Source organism: Staurois parvus, unplaced genomic scaffold, assembly GCF_062004578.1.
Source record: "Staurois parvus isolate SC_StPar_1 unplaced genomic scaffold, SC_StPar_1.0 ptg000498l, whole genome shotgun sequence".
In the NCBI taxonomy this organism is placed as follows: Eukaryota; Metazoa; Chordata; class Amphibia; order Anura; family Ranidae; genus Staurois; species Staurois parvus.
In genome coordinates, this window is record NW_028318294.1 from 1,628,213 (window position 1) to 1,649,608 (window position 21,396).

General features: G+C 40.4%; 1 protein-coding gene across 3 annotated transcripts in view; it reads left to right on the forward strand.

The window, feature by feature from the left end:
- Positions 1–21,396, forward strand: part of GAN (gigaxonin) — a 63,081-nt gene that overhangs the window by 33,111 nt on the left and 8,574 nt on the right. For all 3 annotated transcript variants that reach the window (XM_089689799.1, XM_089689801.1, XM_089689800.1), the window contains exons 4-9: positions 5,859–6,076; positions 7,687–7,808; positions 9,648–9,760; positions 11,859–12,008; positions 20,167–20,303; positions 20,390–20,518. In XM_089689799.1, coding sequence (XP_089545925.1) covers positions 5,859–6,076; positions 7,687–7,808; positions 9,648–9,760; positions 11,859–12,008; positions 20,167–20,303; positions 20,390–20,518 — 869 coding nt within the window. The remainder of the gene's footprint in view (positions 1–5,858; positions 6,077–7,686; positions 7,809–9,647; positions 9,761–11,858; positions 12,009–20,166; positions 20,304–20,389; positions 20,519–21,396) is intronic.

Sequence of the window (21,396 nt, forward strand, 5' to 3'; positions counted from 1 at the left end):
TTGGGATGCAATGTACCCATTTGATAAATCCACTTCGTTTCATTTTGGGACACATTTATTACCATATTACCTCCCCTCCATGGGGCTTCTACTCTATCTATCCCACAAAATTTCAACGATGCCGGATCTCTATTATGATATCTTCTAAAATGATATGATAAACTATGATGTTTGAATCCCTTCTTTATGTTCCTAATATGTTCTCCCAATCTGGTGGCAAGTTTCCTAGTTGTTCTCCCTATATACTGGAGCTTGCAGGGGCACTCCAGCAGATAGGTCACATGCGTACTATCACATGATATGAATTTATTGATCTTATGGGATCCTCCATTATAACAGGATTGAAAAACCTTTATTTGCTTCTTTTTATCCCCTTTCAGGGTTCTACAAACCAAACACCTCCCACATTTGAAAAAACCAGCCCTATCCAAGAAAGTAACCAATTTTTTAGGTACATCTGGAACATTTTTAACAAGTCTAGACCTTAAAGTAGTCGGTTTTCTATATATAAACAAGGGTTTACTAGGTAACACTTTCCCAAGCGTTTCATCCCTCATCAAAATAGACCAATATTTTTTAATTATGTTTTCAACTAATTTGTAATGCTTAGAATATCCTGTGATAAAAGCCACATCCCCCAACTTGTTTTTACTTGCTTTTTTCTTAAGAAGTTCATCTCTACTAATCTTTTTAACCTGTTCTAATGAAACAGCCAAATTTTCTTCTCTATATCCTTTCTCCCTAAACCTTTGCAATAACACCTCAGCCTGTTCCAAAAAAACACCTTCATCATCACAATTACGTTTGATCCTAATAAGCTGACTCTTAGGGATGGATTTGAGCCAATTTTTATGGTGACAACTAAAACTTGGGATATATCCATTCCTATCTACTTGCTTGAAATATGTCTTAGTGTAGAACCTGTCATCTTTCTTGTAAATTGTCAGATCCAAAAAATCAACTGCCACCTCACTAATATTTTTAGTAAATGATATGTTATAAGAATTAATCCCCATTTCTTGGATAAACTCCTCCAGTGTCTCTCTTGTACCTCTCCAGATTATAAAGATGTCATCGATAAATCTTCTATACACCAGCAACTCTGTGGTTTGTTTCTTAAAAATAGCTTCATTTTCCCACCTACTCATGAACAAGTTAGCCACCGATGGTGCATACTTGGCCCCCATGGCCACGCCTCTTGCTTGCCTGTAATATTTCCCAGAGTACCAAAAGTAGTTATGTGACATAGCTAAATTTAAACTATTAAGTAAAAATTCAGTTTGTTGTGGTTTTAAGCCTGCCTTAGCCTCCAAGGCCCATCTAACAGATCCTAATGCATCCGTATGCCTTATGTTAGTGTACAGGGAATTAACATCCACACTCGCCATCACACATTTCCCCTCTTCCCTTATTCCCTTAATCAGATTAATCAGATCACCACTATCCCTCAGGTACGCTGGAAACATTGGAACTAGAGGTTGTAGAAATTTATCCACATATTCACCCAGTCTACAAAACAATGAATCTATCCCACTAACAATGGGTCTCCCGGGGGGTTTATTAAGATCTTTGTGAATTTTTGGTAATTGGTAGATCACAGGTGTTATTGGAGCAGAGGGTACCAGATATTTAATCTCTTTTTTGTTAAGTATACCTTTTCTACCCCCTTCTTTAACATGTTTTACTAACAGACTCTTATATTTATTGATAGGGTTACCCCTTAACAACTCATATGTTTCAACATCATCTACCAATCTACTTAGTTCTTTATAGTAATCCACCTTGTTTAGTACCACCAGGCCACCACCCTTATCGGCTGGCCTTATAACAATATTTTTATTTTCCTCCAGTCTTTTTATACCAATTTCTAAATCTTGTTTCTTTCTCATAAAGGGAATGGCTAAATCCTCCAGATCATGTTCCACCATTTTTTTAAACGTTTCTACACAACAATTATTAGAGATTTTCGGATTAAACACCGATTTATTCCTCAACTGCGTATGCAGAAAATAATCATCTCCTTTTACACTATTATACCCAAAATTAGTTTTATTCGCCCAATACTTCTTTCAATTTATTTTCCTTACAAACTTATGTATATCAATATAAGTTTCCAGTTTATTCAGTTTTTTGTCCGGTGCGTATTTCAATCCTAATGCTAAAACTTTTAACTCTTCTTCATTTAAAACAGAATCACTCAAATTGAAGATCCCTTGATTTAAGTTGACCTCTTTCTTTTTCCTTGTCCCCCCTCTGCATCCCCTCCTTTTGGCCAGTAGGGTTCTTGTTGGTTCATAGGAGGTCTCCACCCTCCTCCTCCCCTCCTCGGTGGATAAAAAGGTCCACCTCTTCCCCTCATCTGAAAAGACCCTCTTCCTCCTCCCCCTCTCCATGGGGGTCCCCCATACCCCCCCCTCTGAAAATCCTCCCTCATTGGAGGGTAACCATATTCCTGAGGTGCTAGGTTGCCCCAATTGTTAAATGGCTCAAACCTATTATATACTGGCACATTATATTTTGGTGTCCCATTTTGTCCCTTGTTTTTTATGGGGGATTTTCTTGTATCCTGAGGGGATTTATTTTTATTTTTGACCATAGGTGATTTCCCTGTCGTCCTCTCATTTCCTGTTCCTGGTGAGGAGCTCCTAGATTCACTATTAATACTTGTAACATCTTCCTGCCATTTATAAACATTATTATTTTTATAATCCTGCATATCCCGATAATATTTCTTAATTTTCTTTTTCTGTGTATCTTCATCCACTTTTTTAACATATTCCTGAATTTGTTTAACCTTATCTCCAAACTCACTGGAATTATTGAAAGGTGTCATTTTATCTTTTAATTCTTGAATTTTCTCATCCAATATTTTAAGTTTCCTTTTCCTTCTCTGTACAATAAGTTCCATTAGTTTCATTTCCACATTATTAAAAAAAGAAAACCATTCCTCATCCAATTCTTTACTTATCAAACCATCATTTGGTCCCACCTTAACCTTCTAGGCGTGATCCCCTCTTTAATATATTTTTCTAGAGTGACTACATCCCACCATGCTCTAATCTGTTTATCCAATGAATTCTTAAGGTGCCTGAAATCTTTAGTTAAATCCATGTGCTCATAATTCTGTGAAAAAACATCCTCTATATTAACTCTTTTCTGAGATGCAAAATTAAAAATATCCATAGCTGCTAAGTTTCAAAGATGTGATAACACCTCAAATATGTAAAAAAACAAAACCTCAGCGCTCAGGACTTCCTATTTACCATACAAATCCCCGTGAGATGCTGCTGTGCACAGGTACAAAGGACCAAAAACTTTTAACAATGAAAACCAGCGCAAACCCACATGATCAATTACATTACTCAGTTTAAAAAAACATTAATGTGCTAATAAAGTAAACTATATATAAAATATATTGATATATAAAAATTTAAAATTATAAGTCCAGTGACAAAAAAGCAAAGTGACAAAAAATCAAAAAAAATCAAAAAAAACCCCAGAAAATATATATATATATATATATATATATATAATTACAGTCCCGTGACAAAATTAAATCAAATTAAATTATAATATATTTTCCATTTGATTCTTCCGTGTTACTGATCCCTTCACCATCCACCAGTGCAGAAATCAACATTAACCGCACTCAACAGATACTGGTGAGTCACACGCCTTTCAGGATTGTTAAGGGCTCCTGGACCCCCTTTACTTTGTCTGAGACCTCCAAGTGCTGTTTCCTCTTATGTCTAGGTACCTCTTCTGCTTACTCCTCTCACCGAATCCCCCAAAGGAAAATCAGGAAGAAGAAAAGACCATAGCGTGATACCGCAATAACTTCTCCTCAAATTAATCTCTCCAGACCACTCACATTCTTTTGCGGGGTATAGCCCACTTTTTATTCAAAACAACAGCGATTCTCTTCAAGAATGATCCACTTTTCATGTACACCGATTATACAAGGACCCCACAGTTTAGTGTGCAGCAGGATGGCAGACCTCAGCTACAGACTCTTCTACTTAGGCTAAGATGGCCCCTTGGAACGCACCGCTCGGCGTGCGCTCCACTCACCGGAAATGAGTGGAGCGCACGCCGGTGAGTGGAGCGGAATGTCATTTCCGGTGAGTGGAGCGCACGCCGAGCGGTGCGTTCCAAGGGGCCATCTTAGCCTAAGTAGAAGAGTCTGTAGCTGAGGTCTGCCATCCTGCTGCACACTAAACTGTGGGGTCCTTGTATAATCGGTGTACATGAAAAGTGGATCATTCTTGAAGAGAATCGCTGTTGTTTTGAATAAAAAGTGGGCTATACCCCGCAAAAGAATGTGAGTGGTCTGGAGAGATTAATTTGAGGAGAAGTTACTGCGGTATCACGCTATGGTCTTTTCTTCTTCCTGATTTTCCTTTGGGGGATTCGGTGAGAGGAGTAAGCAGAAGAGGTACCTAGACATAAGAGGAAACAGCACTTGGAGGTCTCAGACAAAGTAAAGGGGGTCCAGGAGCCCTTAACAATCCTGAAAGGCGTGTGACTCACCAGTATCTGTTGAGTGCGGTTAATGTTGATTTCTGCACTGGTGGATGGTGAAGGGATCAGTAACACGGAAGAATCAAATGGAAAATATATTATAATTTAATTTGATTTAATTTTGTCACGGGACTGTAATTATATATATATATATATATATATATATATATATATATATATATATATATATATATATATATATATATATATATTTTCTGGGGGTTTTTTTGATTTTTTTTGATTTTTTGTCACTTTGCTTTTTTGTCACTGGACTTATAATTTTAAATTTTTATATATCAATATATTTTATATATAATTTACTTTATTAGCACATTAATGTTTTTTTAAACTGAGTAATGTAATTGATCATGTGGGTTTGCGCTGGTTTTCATTGTTAAAAGTTTTTGGTCCTTTGTACCTGTGCACAGCAGCATCTCACGGGGATTTGTATGGTAAATAGGAAGTCCTGAGCGCTGAGGTTTTGTTTTTTTATACATTTTTTATCAAACCATATATGCTGACCTTCACTTTGCTCTCCACATCTTTTACTCTGCCCTCTTCCCTTCTTTCCCCATTTGTAAATCTCCTCTCCAAGTCTTATTCTTCCCTTTTTGTCTCTTAAAATTTCTTCCATTCTCCTCTCCACACTATTCTACCCCAGTGCTATTCTCCTTTATTAGTAATTTATCATGCATACTGTTAATCTTGTTGTCTTCTTTGCTACTGTATAATTCAATCATGGGGTACGTAGAAAGACATTATAATCCATAGATTGAAGTGCATCACACAGAGGGAACAAGTTACATGGTTAGATTAGATCATATATGACCTTGTCATACTGTAATTCAGCAAATGTTTTTCTCTTTCAAGGCTATTATATACTTCCAGTTTACTAATGGGGTTTTACATGCACACAATTAAAATTGTGTTTTCAGGGCACCACAATGTCTTTTAACTGTTTTATTGTCTAGGGGATTTCAGAGCAGAGATATACTTGCCTAATCCGCCCATCCTCCGGACACAAGACCGGTCCCCACCGGTCCTGCCCCCCCCTGCATGCTAGCAGTCTTGTGAATGGACTGTTCCTGACATCATCACAACCACAGACCAGCTCTGGACATGAGGACAGCAGGAACAGTCCACCACTGGACATGGGGGAACGCAGTTTTCTAGAGGTTAGCAGGATCTGGTAAGTATAGCCTTTTAGTGCGCCTCTAGACAAAACGAGTAGTTAAACCATACAGTGCAGACACAGCCCATTACATGGGGGGAAAACATTTTTTTTTCATGGAGTTCCACTTTAAAGTACCCTAACAGAATTATTTTTGTTACTTCAGGTTTACATGAAGGATGTAAGCTCGGCCTTGTGGGTGAGTGGCTTAGACTCCAGCTACCTCCGTGAACAAATGCTGAATGAGCCACTAGTACGAGAAATGGTCCGAGAGTGCACTAACATTCCCCTGAGCCAGCCTCAGCAAGGAGAGGCTGTCCTGGCCTCCTTCAAGCCCAGAGGTTATTCGGAGTGTATTGTGACAGCAGGTGGAGAGGAACGTGTGTAGGTTACACTTCTATGCAATAAGGCTATTGCTCTGTAATGTACCCCTCCAATGAATGCTACAGCTTTACTGTACTTAATTTTTTGGAATTTTCTTTTTTGTATTAGTTTTTTAGATTCACATGTAAAAAAGATGAACCTGCATTAAAAATACTTTATCGTGTGCTAATGTTTTTAAAAACTTTTTTTTCAATATATAATTTGCAGTTGTGCATGTGAGAAGCTATGTTTGCTTACTACATATTCAGGCTCTGCTTCCTGCTTTGTAGTGCTACACATTGCAAACGTATGTCAGCCAACAATGCACTCCCCATGTAGCTGATAGTCTGTTTGTTAAGTAAGTTTACCTTTTTAAAAAATAATAATTGTGCATCTTTTTGCAGGTAAAAAAAAAATGTGCATTTATTATTTTTTTTACTAGGAGCCTAGAACGCATACCAGAACTGGACTCCTGCAGACCTGTCAGTGTGCCTCTGTGCTGATACCTCATACAGGCAAATAGATACACACTGACAGGAAGAGAGAATGAACTACCACATCGTTCAACAGTGCTGTGGTAGTTCATTGAGAACTGCAAGCCAACAGCTGCAAAGGCTGTCAGGACTTGTAGTGTTTTCATTCACAGAATTCTATGAATGAATGATGCGGGCAGAGCCCCGTACGGCCATGTTTTTTTAAGAGACAGCAAGTAGGGAGAGAAGATCCCTATGCTAGCTATACAGCAGAGCGGAAAATTTTTACATGTTCCACCCAAAGAACAGGTGGAATATGTAACCTTCCCAAAGGTGAACTTCTCCTTTTAAGAAGTAATTTGTCAGTTTAGTGTTTGCTCCTTCTAGTTCGTATTCTGCAAATTTTTATATTTAATAACAATAATATGTAAAAGCAAATGTAAACTATAAAAAGCCACTTAACGATTTTGGAAAGAGTGGCGAGGGGCTAGAGTGTCCCTCTTACGTAGAGTCGTCCTCTCTAATTGATAGTGAGGGAAATGTCTGAATTTTTAGTTGCCACCAGAACAGGAATAGAGGGAAATCTTCCAATGGAGAAACTCGTTCCTATGAGTGTCTCCCTCACATTGGAAATTCAATCTGGTGTGTTTGTTGTCCCTCATTAATAATACAACTGTAGTGAGAGCAATAGTCATCTGGCTCTTATGGTGATCCTCTTGCTTCTTCTGCTGAAGCAAGGTAAGTATGTTCTTCCTAATAATATGGCCTTAGACTAAATGAGCATTTAACCCTTGCAGTTTGCAGAAGTTATGAAGCCCCACTGCAAAGGAGGACATATTTTTTTTTTTTTTTTTTTTATTTTCCTGGAGTGGTGGAGTGGGCTTTAGGACAGGGATCATGACAGATTCACTTTAAAATATTAGACTTCACCTCAGAATAGCAGTAACTAGATTGATATTAAAAATGCTCATATAGGCTACATCTTGGGTTCACCAGAGGATAACACTGTATATGAATTCTAAGTCTGCTGTTGCCTGACACACAGGATTTGTGAATTCCCTGGAGATTCCTCCATTCAAATCAATTGCTAAGGAATTTGTAATACTTATTATAGGAAAGCAGAATAAATAAATAATGTGAAATGTCTGTCCTTTTAAGGTCCCGGAAGCCATTGGCCAATGTTCGTTGTATGTGCCCTCTGTATGATCGGAACAGACAATTATGGATTGAGCTGGCACCACTAAGTACACCCAGAATCAATCATGGGGTTTTATCTGCAGGTAAGTCTCCTCCTCGACGGTCAGTGGAAGTTTATTTTTTAAAGTATAAAATACTGGAGATGAAGGTTTCTGCCCCTGCCTTCTGCATAATGTATTACCTTTTTGAAGCTAGAATGTATCAACAATACAAGTGTTGGCTCCACATCCAGTTCCAAAGTTGCAACAAGCTTTACCTCCGTCCTGAGGAGTGGACACTATATCGACTTCTTCTTCTGTTGTCGTGTAAACATCCCACTTTCATTTGTAAGAAACCTGCTAAGTATTCCCAGGACTTTGAAATCCCACACAGCAGCATTAGTTAGTGCCACATCATACCACAATTTGTGCAAAAATATAAAAGTCCATTTATTAAATAGACATAAAATAGAACATGTACAAGTGCCATTCTTCATGTAGCTCTTCTGCCTTTCTGCAATCCTTTCCGAATTTCTGGGTTGGGTACTATTGGAAGATATTGACAGAGGCTGATGTTTTTCTTGTTCGGATAACTGGTTTTACGTATGTATTGATGTGTACGCTGTGACCTGCAGTAACCTGTCGTGGACAAAAATAAAACCTATGGTATTGGGGTAGGGGGGGCTTGCCTTGCCCTTTTTTTGGGAAGATTTCCTTTTACTTTGGGGTTTTGGGAAATCGCTCAATTCCCCCATCAACACTGACTGTGTTCAATCCCTCCTGCTGAACTATTGTGTTTTCCCAGTGGGGGGGGGGGGGGGGTACAGGGAGTTCTCCCAGCTGGGAGAACACGATGATTATTGCTAAGCAGCTATAGCCGCTGGCAAAAATCACATGGTAGAAATCTGACAAACTGTACCCAAGTTGATCGATGGAACGACTTGGGTACAATCAGCCCACCCATACATGGATCGATTCTCGTCCAGTCCCTGCTGAACTACTGACTGTGTTGATAGGGAAATCCCTCCTGTGGAGCTATTGTGCTTTCACAGAGGGAGGATGCAGGGAGCTGTCTCTGCTGGGAGAACACCGTTATCTCTAGTGGCTATAGCTGCTAGCAATAATCACATGCTAGAAATATGACTTGGTGATTGTACCCAAGTCCATCAACGGATCTGCTTTGGTACAATCAGCCTGCCCATAAACTAAACAAATCTCGGCCAGTCCCTAATGGCATCCCTGGCATCTATATTCTACAAAATGGTTGTCATCTTTGAAAGATTCCTCAGCCATTCATCTTCCAGTAACAACTATACATTTTGGCTTTCACATCACTTTCTTTGCCATTTACAGTGGTCACTAGGATAAACAGAGAGGGTAAACCTCTGGGGTTATATCTTCTGCCCATAGTATATGAAAATATATCTTTGGTAAGTTAGTATATATGCTGTAGGTTTAACAAACACTTATGTGTTGTTGTTCAGTCTGATGTACTCCATACTATTCAAATGAGTATATTCTAGTTAATTTTGCATAATTTTGTCCTGAAATACTGCCAATGAGAGATTAAACCCTGGTTCACACTAGTGCGACTTGTCATGCGATTTGGTTTCATATCACATGACAAGTTGCACCCCATTGTATGTAGTGTAACCGTTCAAATCAGTACAACTCTGACTTTATTTTGCTGCACCAATTTTGTAAAAAGGTTCCTGCACTTTTTTTTGCGATTTCAGGTGCAACTGGCATAGACATCCGTGTATAAAGCGGCCACAGATGTCATCCAAGTTGCAACTGATATCACACTTGCTTGTGGTATTGAAATTGTGTGACTTCAAGTGAAGTTCCATGATTTCAAAGTCAGATCCAGTGTGAACCAGGGCTAAAACCATAAGAGTTGATGCCAAGTATATGCTGAGGTCTGTTTTGCTTTTATGTTGGCAGAGGGTTTCTTGTTTGTTCTTGGGGGACAGAATGAAAATGGCGACACTCTGGGTTCTGGGGAGCAGTATGATCCAGATGCCAATGCATGGAGCCCACTACCACCTATGCTTGAGGTAAGCTATTAGCAGTAATTAGAGTTTCTATTTTTAACATTATCAGGATTTCTCGGATTCAAAAGAACACGTTAAACCTCCAGTAAACAGAAATTTTTTGTCATTAAAAGATTAGCTCCATCCAAAACACTCTTGTGGATTTAGGATTGCGTAGGAAAGTGATTAATGCTCCTGGTGGTGTCTTGGAAGCTAGTACTACTCTACTGTATATATGATATTTTGTCTTATTATGGTGGTGGAGATGTACCAAGTTTAGTTGTCCAGTCACCAGCCCAAGTAAGTTCTCCATATACCAGAAATGTATTGAAAGTTAGATAATCCAGGCCCACTAAGATTGTAGAATGACTAAAGCCAGGTGTAGATGGATCAAACCTTATCCGGTTCAGCAGGGACCAAGTGAGATTCGATCCATCTATGGGCAGGGTGGATGTACTGAAGTCAATCCATTGACCGATTTCAGTACAACCAATTTGTTTCATGCGATCACTGGCGGAACCTATAGCCACTGGCAGTGATCATTTGTGTTCCTTTGCAGGGGAGACTCCTCACAGGCAGAACACAATAGCGATGCGGGGGTGGGGAGCTCCCCTTCAACCCTGACTGTGTTGATTGGGGAATCTTGCGATTTTTTTTGTTTTTTTTTCTATTTTCTGCATTACTAAGTAGTCATTCTTGGCCTCTGGTTGGGGTTCAGAATTATTTCCCTGCCTACACTCTCAGCAAAATTAAAGTGGAGCTCCAGAGAAAATGGTTCATCCCACAGCTAATGAGCTGTTTTATTGTCTAAACGATTTGTAATTTAGCTTTGTGATTTACACGACTCTTTCACATAGTGTGAGAAATTGTGCAATCTTGATTGGGGTGTGGGAATCACAAGACTTGCTGAGCAGAATTACAAAACAGTCCGGTAAAACAGTTGAAATATATTTCAACTGCATGTTTAACTATTTGGCTGGAGTTCTGCTTAAAAGACCTAGTGAGACATTTAGATTCAGCTCCACCGTACCCAAAAGTAGTGGAAGTAAATTAGTTTCATCCCTTCTGCTTCTTGAATTGAGCTCTGCACAAAACATGCCTAGCTTTAATGTAGCAGTCCGGGGTATTTTAAATATCTGAAAAAAAATGGTTAGCATTCTTTTAGGTATATTGACCAACCTTTATTAAAAGCCCAGCTCCAGGCTGACCAAATAAATGAAACCTATTGTATACTTTCCCCTATACTAGTAGAGCAAAATACTCCTCTTCCAGCCATGGTATGGCAGGCTTTCTCCCTGCTGATTCCAGTATTGATGACTGGTCCCACAAAGCACCTGCTTTTCTCCAGTTGTCCCTTCTCACATCTCACTGACATCATCACTTGCAGTACAGGATAAGCCTCTGCATTGTATGCGATGATGTTGAGGGCTTGCTCACATTCCAGGGCATGTGCAAAAAGAGAGAATGGATGGGGGGTGGAGGCAAAGAAAAAGATAAGTATATCCTTTCTAGACCAAAAGAACAATGAATTGTTTACTTAGTGGTTGTAAACCAGTGACTGGCCTCAGGTGATACACAGAGATGAAGCAAAGTTGTGCCTGTTTATCTGCAGCTTCTCTTCTCTATATCCCTTCAAATTGTTGAAGTTATAAAGCTTGTCTGAAAGTTGAGAAAAAAAAGGGCGGAGAGTTGAAATTACACACTGCATAGCTAAGTGATGAGAGCTCTGAGAGTTGATTGGAGGGAAGGGACCCCCCCCCCCTTGTTTATATTTCATGTCTGAGGTTTACAACCACTTTAAACCAATTTGTTTGACCAGAGTTCAACTTTTACAAGAGTTTTCTGCTTCTTTGTGTTATTGTTATACGCTATATAATATATATTAAATAATTTTGATCTGTGTTCTGTAATGTAATCACAGGCCAGTAGACTTGATCCCAAATCATTCTTAGGTCCAAGAAACAGTAGCTGAAAATCTCTGATCCTTTCTCTGATTTGCCCCTTGCTTAGACTACCAATTTTTTTTCCACTAAATGCAGAACATTTATTTATACTCCCAGATCAGTAAACTGTTGTGCATGTATAAGACAATAGTATGTAATAATTATATCTGCTTCGATAGGAAAGGCACAGTTTTGGTGTTGTAGAAATTGACGGTGTAATCTATATTCTGGGAGGAGAGGATGGGGATCGTGAGTTAATCTCTATGGAGTCCTATGACACCTGTACGAAAACCTGGAGCAAGCAGCAAAATATGACTATGGTGCGAAAGGTATGTCTGATATCCTTACTATTTTCAGCATGACTTGTATTTACCCCATTCTAGATGATTGTATGAATATTTTTTTTAAATAGCAAGCAATAAGCAGATTTGTTCTGCAGGCATACAAACTAGGGGCAACACAAGATTTAATCTGCACCCAGGAAGGATATTGTGGCCCTGCACGCTGGAAATATCAGAAAATAGTATAGCAGGGCGGGTAAGATACATAAAGTAAAATAATTTTTTTTTTTCTATTGGAGTCTGCAAAGTATTGCAACCACAATCAGCAGACCAAAGGAGCAGTGCACAGGGTCCTGCAGAATTTCTCCAGCCCTGGGTCCATACAGAGGTAGATACGTTCAGTTATGGAGTGGGAGGAAGTAAACAATGGACTACAAGTGCAGTGATGTCACTGCACTTTTTTCCATTGTGAACAAGTCCCCCAGTGGCAGGTGGGACTTGCAGTTTTTCATTCACAGATCTATTTTATATGTCATCCACTTTTCACTTCTTTTCATACAAATATAACTTAGGTGTGTGGACAATACACCTTTTTTGGTTCCTAGTCTTCCTATTTAGCCATGCTAAAGCATCTAGCTGTACACTTATTTTTTTTTTATAAATCCTATTCAAAAAGGTATTTGAGGAAAGCTTAGTGAGTCAGTCAATAAAGGTAAGCACACAGGTGTGGTGCATAATATGTAACTTGGCAAAAGACTTTGGTTTGACACTTGAATTCCAAACAAATCCTGCAGAATTGTAGTACCTCAAATACGAAACGCAGGAACGGTAGTTCTTCATCAACATGGTAACATTGTGTGAAACATATTTATTATTTCACTAATCTATTTACTAAAGGGTAAGCGTGCTTTTTAGTCAGGACAAGTGGTGAACAAACTTTTGATTGCCCTAAATTGAGATCACCGTACGCATAGGTTTGAGGACTGGGACACAACTGAGAGCATTTTAAGGGGTGGGGACGAGTGGTTTTCTGTGTTTGATGTGTGTTTGGATCACACATCAAACACAGATCATTATAATCTGTTGTCAAATCATTGACCACAATTAAGTAGTACATGTGGAAGTTCAGAGGCTGCATTTGATCTGCTTTGCGTTCCGCTGCCCAGCATTTGTTTGGATGCAGCATGTCCTATTTGAGATGCTCTTGAGCTGGCAAGGCAGGTCAAACACAGCTTCTCTTGGCACACACTGCATTTGCCATTATAATGTATGCCTTTTATGCATGCAATAGCAAAGGCAGCATTTAAAAAGAACGGCTGTCAACCGGAGCCCTAGGATACTATGCAGTGCACAGCCAAGACCTCAAGAGCAGGACATAGTTAAGTATGTTCTTGGCTGCATTTACATTTTATGATTTTAAAAACTTGCTTATAATGTTAATGAGGAGGGTAGGCACAGACAGAAGCAGGTATCCTAATGAATAAATACATACATAAATAAAAACTTTAGCACTAGAGCAGAGCCAGCTAAGAAAAAAAACATTTTTCAACCATAAAGGCTAAGCTCGCTTTTAACGAACAAATAATAAATGGACATAGTTTTTCAAAAAATGTATTTATTTCCCACAGGAGCCTGGAATGCATTGCACTCGTGATCAGTGGGTGCAATGTCAGGCTCCTGCAGACACATCCTCCAGCTTTTTGCTGTACCTCTGTACGATTTTTCATTTAGAAAGCTGTAGGAAGTGTCAATAGACTGCAAGTTTGCTGATCAGCACATTCGTACTCCATTGAGAACTAAAAGCTAGCTGCCATGGTGACAGATGGGATTTGTAGTTTATTCATTCGTAACCTTGCTCATCTGCGCTGATTTTAAATGTCGCTGTGGGGGAGGGGAACACCTAAATATTGGTGTAAAATGTATTATTTTCTAAAGGAGAACTTATCCTTTAATATGGCCACTTAATTTTTGGACCTATGCTACTTAACTCCTTTTGTTCCACTAAAGACTTATAATTATGCTCACAGCACCTGGGGGCCTAAAAACCTGTTACGTAACATACAACATAGTACTCCTCTGAGCATCTTATGTCTTTAAACTAAGCACATAATATAGCCCCCAAGCAACACTGAAAGGCTTTAATTCTTTCCAGAATTCAAGGAATGTTAGATTAAGATTGGGTGTCAGTTTGCTGGTCTTCTTAAAGTGGATGTAAAGACTTAATGGCCATTTCACACTGCTCTGTAGCAGAATCACAATAAAAACGTATATGCATTTTGCCACGATTTTTTCAGATGCGTTTCTGGTGCTTTTTTTTTTTTTTGTGGTTTCTTGCACCTGTGAAAAATGGACATGTGAGTCAAAAAATCACCAAAAACACATGCAACATGCAGGACTTTTCAGAACTCACCCCGCCCGCAGCGCAGTGGTGTGAAGAGTCCCGTAGGATTTAAAAGAAAACCTTTTTCTTGCAAGGTAAAAATGCAGGAAAATCGTATCGGTGTGAAAGGGCCCTTAAGATTTCTTACCTTAATGCATTCTCTGCTCCCCCTAAATACGTACTTGAGCCCGATCTCGATCCAGCACTGTGCCCAAGGACTGCAGTGCTGCTCTCTCTCTCATCACTGGACTTGGAGGCAGCAATGAGAGCCATTGGCTTCTGCTGCTGTCATTTAAATTTAGTGAGGAGAGAGTGAGAGAGACACAGCACCTCTGCTTTCGGACACAGCGGTGGATCAAGATCCAGCACATTGCACAGGGCAGGTAAGTATGACATGTTTGGTATTTTAAATAAAAAATGTTTAACTTTTACAATCACTTTAAATGTTTGTGTGTGTGTCTTTTTATTTTATTACAACTTTTTGGGTATGAGTCTATCAGCATGGCATATTTTGACTTGGCAATATTTGCCCACTTTTGCTTGCAAAAACACTCCAAATCTGTTAGATTGCGAGGGCGTCTCCTGTGCACAGCCCTCTTCAGATCACCCCACAGATTTTCCATTGGAATCAGGTCTGGGCTCTGGCTGGGTCATTCCAAAACTTTAATCTCCTTCAGGTGAAGCCATTCCTTTGTTGATTTGGATGTATGCTTTGGGTTGTTGTCATGCCAAAAGATGAAGTTCCTCTTCATGTTCCGCTTTCTAGCAGAAGCCTGAAGATTTTGTGCCAATACTGACTGGTATTTGGAACTGTTCATAATTCCCTCTACCTTGACTAAGTCGCCAGTTTCAGCAAAAGAAAAACCGCCTCAAAGCATGATGCTGCCACCACCATGCTTCACTATGGGTATGGTGATGTGCAGTGTTGTTTTTGCGCCAAACTTATCTTTTGGAATTATGGCCAAAAAGTTGAACCTTGGTTTCATAAGACCATAACACATTTGCCCACAGACTTTTGGGATACTTTAGATGTGTTTTTTAAAAATTTAGCTGGGCTTGGATGTTTTTTCTTTTTTTAAGAAAAGGCTTCCGTCTTGCCACTCTTCCCCATAGCCCAAACATATGAAGAATACGGGAGATTGTTGTCACATGTGCCACACAGCCAGTACTTGCCAGATATTCCTGCAGCTGCTTTAATGTTGCTGTAGGCCTCTTGGCAGCTTCCCAGACCAGTTTTCTTCTCATCTTTTCATTGATTTTGGAAGTACGTCCACTTCTTGGTAATGTCACTGTTGCGCCATATTTTCTCCACTTGATGACTGTCTTCACTGTGTTCCATGGTATATATAATGCCTTGGAAATTCTTTTGTACCCTTCTCCTGACTGATACTTTTTAACAGTGAGATCACTCTGATGCTTTGGAAGCTCTCTGCGGATCATGGCTTTTGCTGTAGGATTTGACTAAGAAAAGACCTACTAGAACAGCTGGACTTTATTTCGGGTTAATCAGAGGCACTTTAAACGATGGCAGGTGTCTACTGACTCCTATTTAACTGCTTCAGCGCCGCCGTATAGCAGAAATACTGCTACAGGGCAGCACGGGTGCGCAAAATCACGTGTATGTATACGCGTTTCGTGCTCCCGTGGTTTTCACAAGCTGGGGGGGGGGGGCACCCACGCCTCCATCGACCCATGGGTGCCGTGACTTGATCCCCAAGGGATCAATCATCCGATTTAGGCCAGGAATGGTCAGCCTAAGTCGGATGATCTATACCTGCCCTATCAGAGATCTTCCTGTACCTGTGTTTATAGTTACACAGGTACAGGAAGTGATGACATCTTCTCTCTCTGGGCACATTCCATACCAGAGAGAGAAGAATCAAGACACAGTGAGTAAAAGCAGCACACTTTTCACAGAACACTTTAGGACACATTTAACCCCTTGATCACCCCCCTCTGTTAACCCCTTCACTGCCCTGTCACCAGTGTCATTAGTACAGTGTACAGATTTTTTGCTGATCACTGTATGTGTCGCTGGCGACTTCAGATAGCATTCGCTTCAGTTAGCACCCCTCCCAGATAGCATCAGATTGCCCCGTCAGTACACCAGTAATCACATTTAATCCATTGATTGCAAGGAACACGCTCACATACACAATAAACCTCCATTGCTAGTATAGTGTCTGAACAGACCAATATCTTTGATCAGATCAGCACTATACCAGCGTTCACATTAGTATAGTGTTCCCAAAAATGCAGCGTTAGCGGGATTAGTTCTGGCACCTGCCAGCACCTGCGTTTTAGCCCCTACCCTTACCCCCCCCCCTTCTCCCCCAGCAAGTGCAGTGTCAGTAGATCACTGTCACTTGATGCATTATACACAAAACTGCAGTGTTCGCAGAATCAGGCCTGATCTCTGTTAGCACTTGCTGGTGAATTTTTTTTGTAGCGGTTTAAGCAGTCCCTGACAGCCAGGTGCTCTTTTTCTCGTGAGGCGCACTAGGTATGTGTACATTTAGTGGCCAAAATGTCAATGAAAAGGTACTCTAGTGAAGAGGCCTACAGGATTCTGAGCATGTCAGATGAGAGCAAAGGGGAAAACTTCCTGACTCAATCAGCCTCAGAATACGAACCTGTAGACATTAGCGGCACCCTAACAGATAGCTCAGATGATGGAGAGGAGGTCCCTGCTAAGATCAGGCAACCCTTGACCCCGTTCCCAGGTTGCTCAGATGTTACAGTCGCATGATGACTCTCATATGCAGCAGAGTGGCAGTACTAGTGCCGCTCTACCTTTTGGTGAACAGGTGAGCACGAGCGGCCTAGTACATTCTGATCTTTCACATACCAGCACTGCAGTATCACTTTGTGATGTGACGAGTCCCATAAGTGCAGTACAAGCTGGTGCGGTGGAGAGCACAAGTATTGTCCTGCAACTACCAAGAATTCCCACACAGGCCCGTAGAGCCCCTAGTATCCTTCCGGACCTGCTTGAAAATCCAAATTGGCAGACCACAAATTCTGTAGCACCCGTACTTCCCCCATTCACTGCCCAACCCGGAATTCAGGTGGAAGCAGCAAATTTAAATACTCCCCTTGATTATTTTTTTAGCTGTTTTTCACGGAAGATCTGTATGCATGGATTGTGGATGAAAGCAATTTATATGCACAACAGTTTATCGCTGCCAACCTAAATTCAAACCTTGCCAGACCATTTGTATGGAAATCCATTAGTTTTTTTGAATTTAAAGTTTTTTTGTTTTTTGGGCCTAACCCTCAACATGGGCATTACTAAAAATAAATGAATTTCGGTTGTATTGGTCCACAGACCCAATTCATCATATGCCCATGTTCTCTGCTGCCATGGCCAAGCATAGATATGAGAGTATAATGCGTTTTATGCATTTCAATGACAACACACTTTGTTGTCCTCCGAGCTGTCCCTGAATTTGATGAGCTCCACAAAATTCGGCCCCTCGTAAATCACCTTAACCAAACATTTATAGATGTCTGTATTCCCCAGCAAAACATCTGCGTTGATGAGTGCCTCATTAATTTTTCTGGCCACCTTGCATTCAAACAATTTTATATAAGACCTGTGAGAGGGCAACAGGCTATACATAAGTTTTGAATTTATGAGGGAAAAGATAGTCGTGGGGAGCAGTGGCAAGATAGTTTGGGACTTGGTGTCATCCTTTCTCCATATGGGGTACCACTTATACATGGACAATTTTTATTCAAGTGTGCCACTATTTAAACATTTGTACAATCTTGGAACTGGCGCATGTGGCACCGTGCGACCCAATCGCCAGGTATTCCCCCAACAGCTTGTAAATATCCGTCTTAGGGGAAAAAAAACCTGCTTGAGAAATGAGGAAATTGCTTGCAGTGAAGTGGAATGACAAACGGAATGTTTTCGTCCTGTCTTCTATTCACGCAGACATGACCATCCAAATTGCTGGTGTTGTTGAGAAGCCCCTCTGTGTCCACAACTATAACCTTTACATGGGAGGGGTGGACTTCAGCGACCAGATGATGAAGCCGTACTTAGTTTTCCGAAAAGCCAGACGCTGGTACAAAAATGTCTGTTTATTTCAATTGGCTCTATATAATGCTTTTGTGCTTTACAAAGCAACTGAAAGAAGTGGATCCTTCCTAAAATTCCAGGAAGAGATCATCACAGCCCTTTTGTATCCAGAAGGTGCTGTGGCACAAACCCCCAACCCAGATGCAGTTAGCCGACTGCATGAGAGGCATTTTCCTGATGCCATTCCTGGTACCCCAACCCAAAGAACACCCCAAAAAAGAAGTGTCTGTAGCAGACATGGAATTAGGCGTAACACATGCTTTTTTTGTCCCTCCTGTCCTGGCCAACCTGGTCTCTGCCTCAAGGACTGCTTCTGTTGCTGCCACACACTAGTGGAGTATTTAGTACAGGGCACAGCACAGTTCAGGGCACATATTTACACAGGGTCTTGAAAAATGTTAGGTAGTCAGAAGAAAGGACATAAATTTCATTTATGTACATCATTGCATATCAGCGTAATTGTCAGTTAAACTAGTGTAGCGCTGTATCGCAAAAAATGGTGTAAGTTGCAGTACCTATACCATACTTTGTAGATGCTATAACTTTCACACAAAGCAATCAACATACACTTATTGGGATTTTTTTTTTTTTTAACAAAAACATGTAGCAGAATACATTTTGGCTTAAATTTATGGCTAACTTTGAGTTTACTATATATTTTTTTCAAAATTTTGTCTTTTTTTTTGTTTATAGTGCAAAAAATAAAAAGCACACAGGTGATCAAATACCACAGAAAGAAAGCTCTATTTGTATGAAAAAAAGGACATCAATTTTGTTTGGTTACCTCACTGCATGACCGCGCAATTACCAGTTGAAATAGTGCAGCACCGAATAGCAAAAAAAAAGGCCTGGTCAGGAAGGGGGGGGTCAGGAAGGATTTATGCAACAACATTATTTTAGTTTTTTTTTATGTCCCCCCCCCCCCCCCCCCCCCCCAAAAAAAAAAAATTCAGTTTGTTTTTCAATTGAGTTTTTCAGTTTATAGGTCACATTAAAGGGGGAAAAGTTCTGAAATTATTTGTCTAATTTTTTTACATCACAGGAACATGACATTTTAATGTGGGTGTGTAGACGTTTTATATCCACCGTGTATGTACTATGTGTGTGAGATATAGATACACACACACACACACACACACACTCTCACTCTCACACACACACACTCACACTGAAAATGGGCTTTTTTCAGCACGTGATCTGTGCTGATCCTCTGCTGAGCAGTGCAGGCAGATGACAGTCCTGTGTCTGCTCAATTTATGCAGAGTGGACATGGACACAGCCTGCTTAGCTCTGTGGGCAGTCGGTCAGGTGTAAATGGACCAGCTGTCCAACTACCCTCTGGTCTACCTAGATGGAGGGGGGCGGATCCCCTTCCAATTCTTCTTCCTTTTTTTTTTTTTTTTTGCGGAACATGTCGGATTGGAGGTTGGTGGGTGTAAACGGACATAAATCCGTTTGCACCCGCCAGTGCATAGGGATACATGGACTATCCGATCAGGTCCGCCTGAAAAACTGACATGCAGACCTGATCAGATGCATGTGAAAGGGGCCTAATTCTAAAGGACTTGGAAAGAGTGTAGTATGAGTAGTCACTGAAGAACTGTTCAAAACGAGCATCAATCCTTTTTTTTTTACAGACTACAGTGTTTCAAACTACCATCTGTAGACATGGGCTATGCATTTAAAAAAAGTTTGCAACTTTTTATCCAGATGTGTTGACATTTGTTGGTTAATCGTAGATTGGCTGCTATGCCTCAATGAAGAAGAAAATCTATGCAATGGGAGGAGGATCGTATGGAAAACTTTTTGAGTCCGTTGAGTGTTATGATCCCAAAACACAGCAGTGGACAGCAATATGCCCCCTGAAAGAAAGAAGGTGAGAGGGCAAGCTGCTTGTGATTTTATGGAGAAACTCTTCCTGTTATCTACATTGTCTCCAACTTGTATTTATTTTCTCTGCAGGTTCGGGGCAGTAGCATGTGGGGTTGGTATGGAACTTTATGTCTTTGGTGGAGTCAGAAGTCGGGAAAATGAACAAAACAGTGAAATGGTGGCTTGTAAATCCGAATTCTACCATGATGACTTTAAAAGGTACACTTTGATGTTTAGAAGGTCATTCCTCTTAAAACTGTATTGTAAGGCAGTGGCGGATAGGGTTGTGGACCGTGTACGTGTGTCTTGCAAGCTGTATACAGGATTAATAGCCATCTACAAGCTTTGCAAGCTGCATCCACCCTAAGCTTGCTAGTTACGATCTACATATTACGTATGCTTTGTCCCAGTGATCCCCTAACTGCTGACCTTTGGCTTATATCAGTGTGGGTAATAGTGATAAAGGCAAGCACGGTTATCCCACTAACACCAATGATGAGTTGCCATTTCTTATACTGACACCAACAGTGAGGACTAATCAACCCTTTGGCTCCAAAGATAGGACACTATTCCTTCCACTGACAACAACAATGGGGCACTACTTTTTTCACTTCCACAGACCACCAATCCTGTGGCATTGTTTACAACACTGATACTGGGGAATTTTTCTCTCTCGGGGGCCACAGTCTAGCCCCTCTAAAGTATGAAGGACAGTAAGCTCACCCTTTAAGGACATTAGGAGACCCCTGCTTTGTCATATACTGGATTGCTTCAACATTGGGCTCTTGTAAGACTACAGTGTATACAGTTAAAGGGTGGAATGTCTATCCTCCGATATCTACACATCAGATTTATTTGCAAAAAATATACTTTGCGCAGATACATAAGAATATAACTAAGCGTGAACCAGCAAATTTTGCTAAGCAATTTTGCGCTCATTTTTGAGTCATGTATGATGTACACTAAGGCTAGGTGCACACTTTTGCGGGTTTGTGGCATGACATTCCATTCATTTGAAAGAGCTGCTGTGCCTGAGTTTCACACAGAAAAAGGTCCTTGCAGCATTTTGAAAATGTGGCTGCAGGGAAAATGCAGGG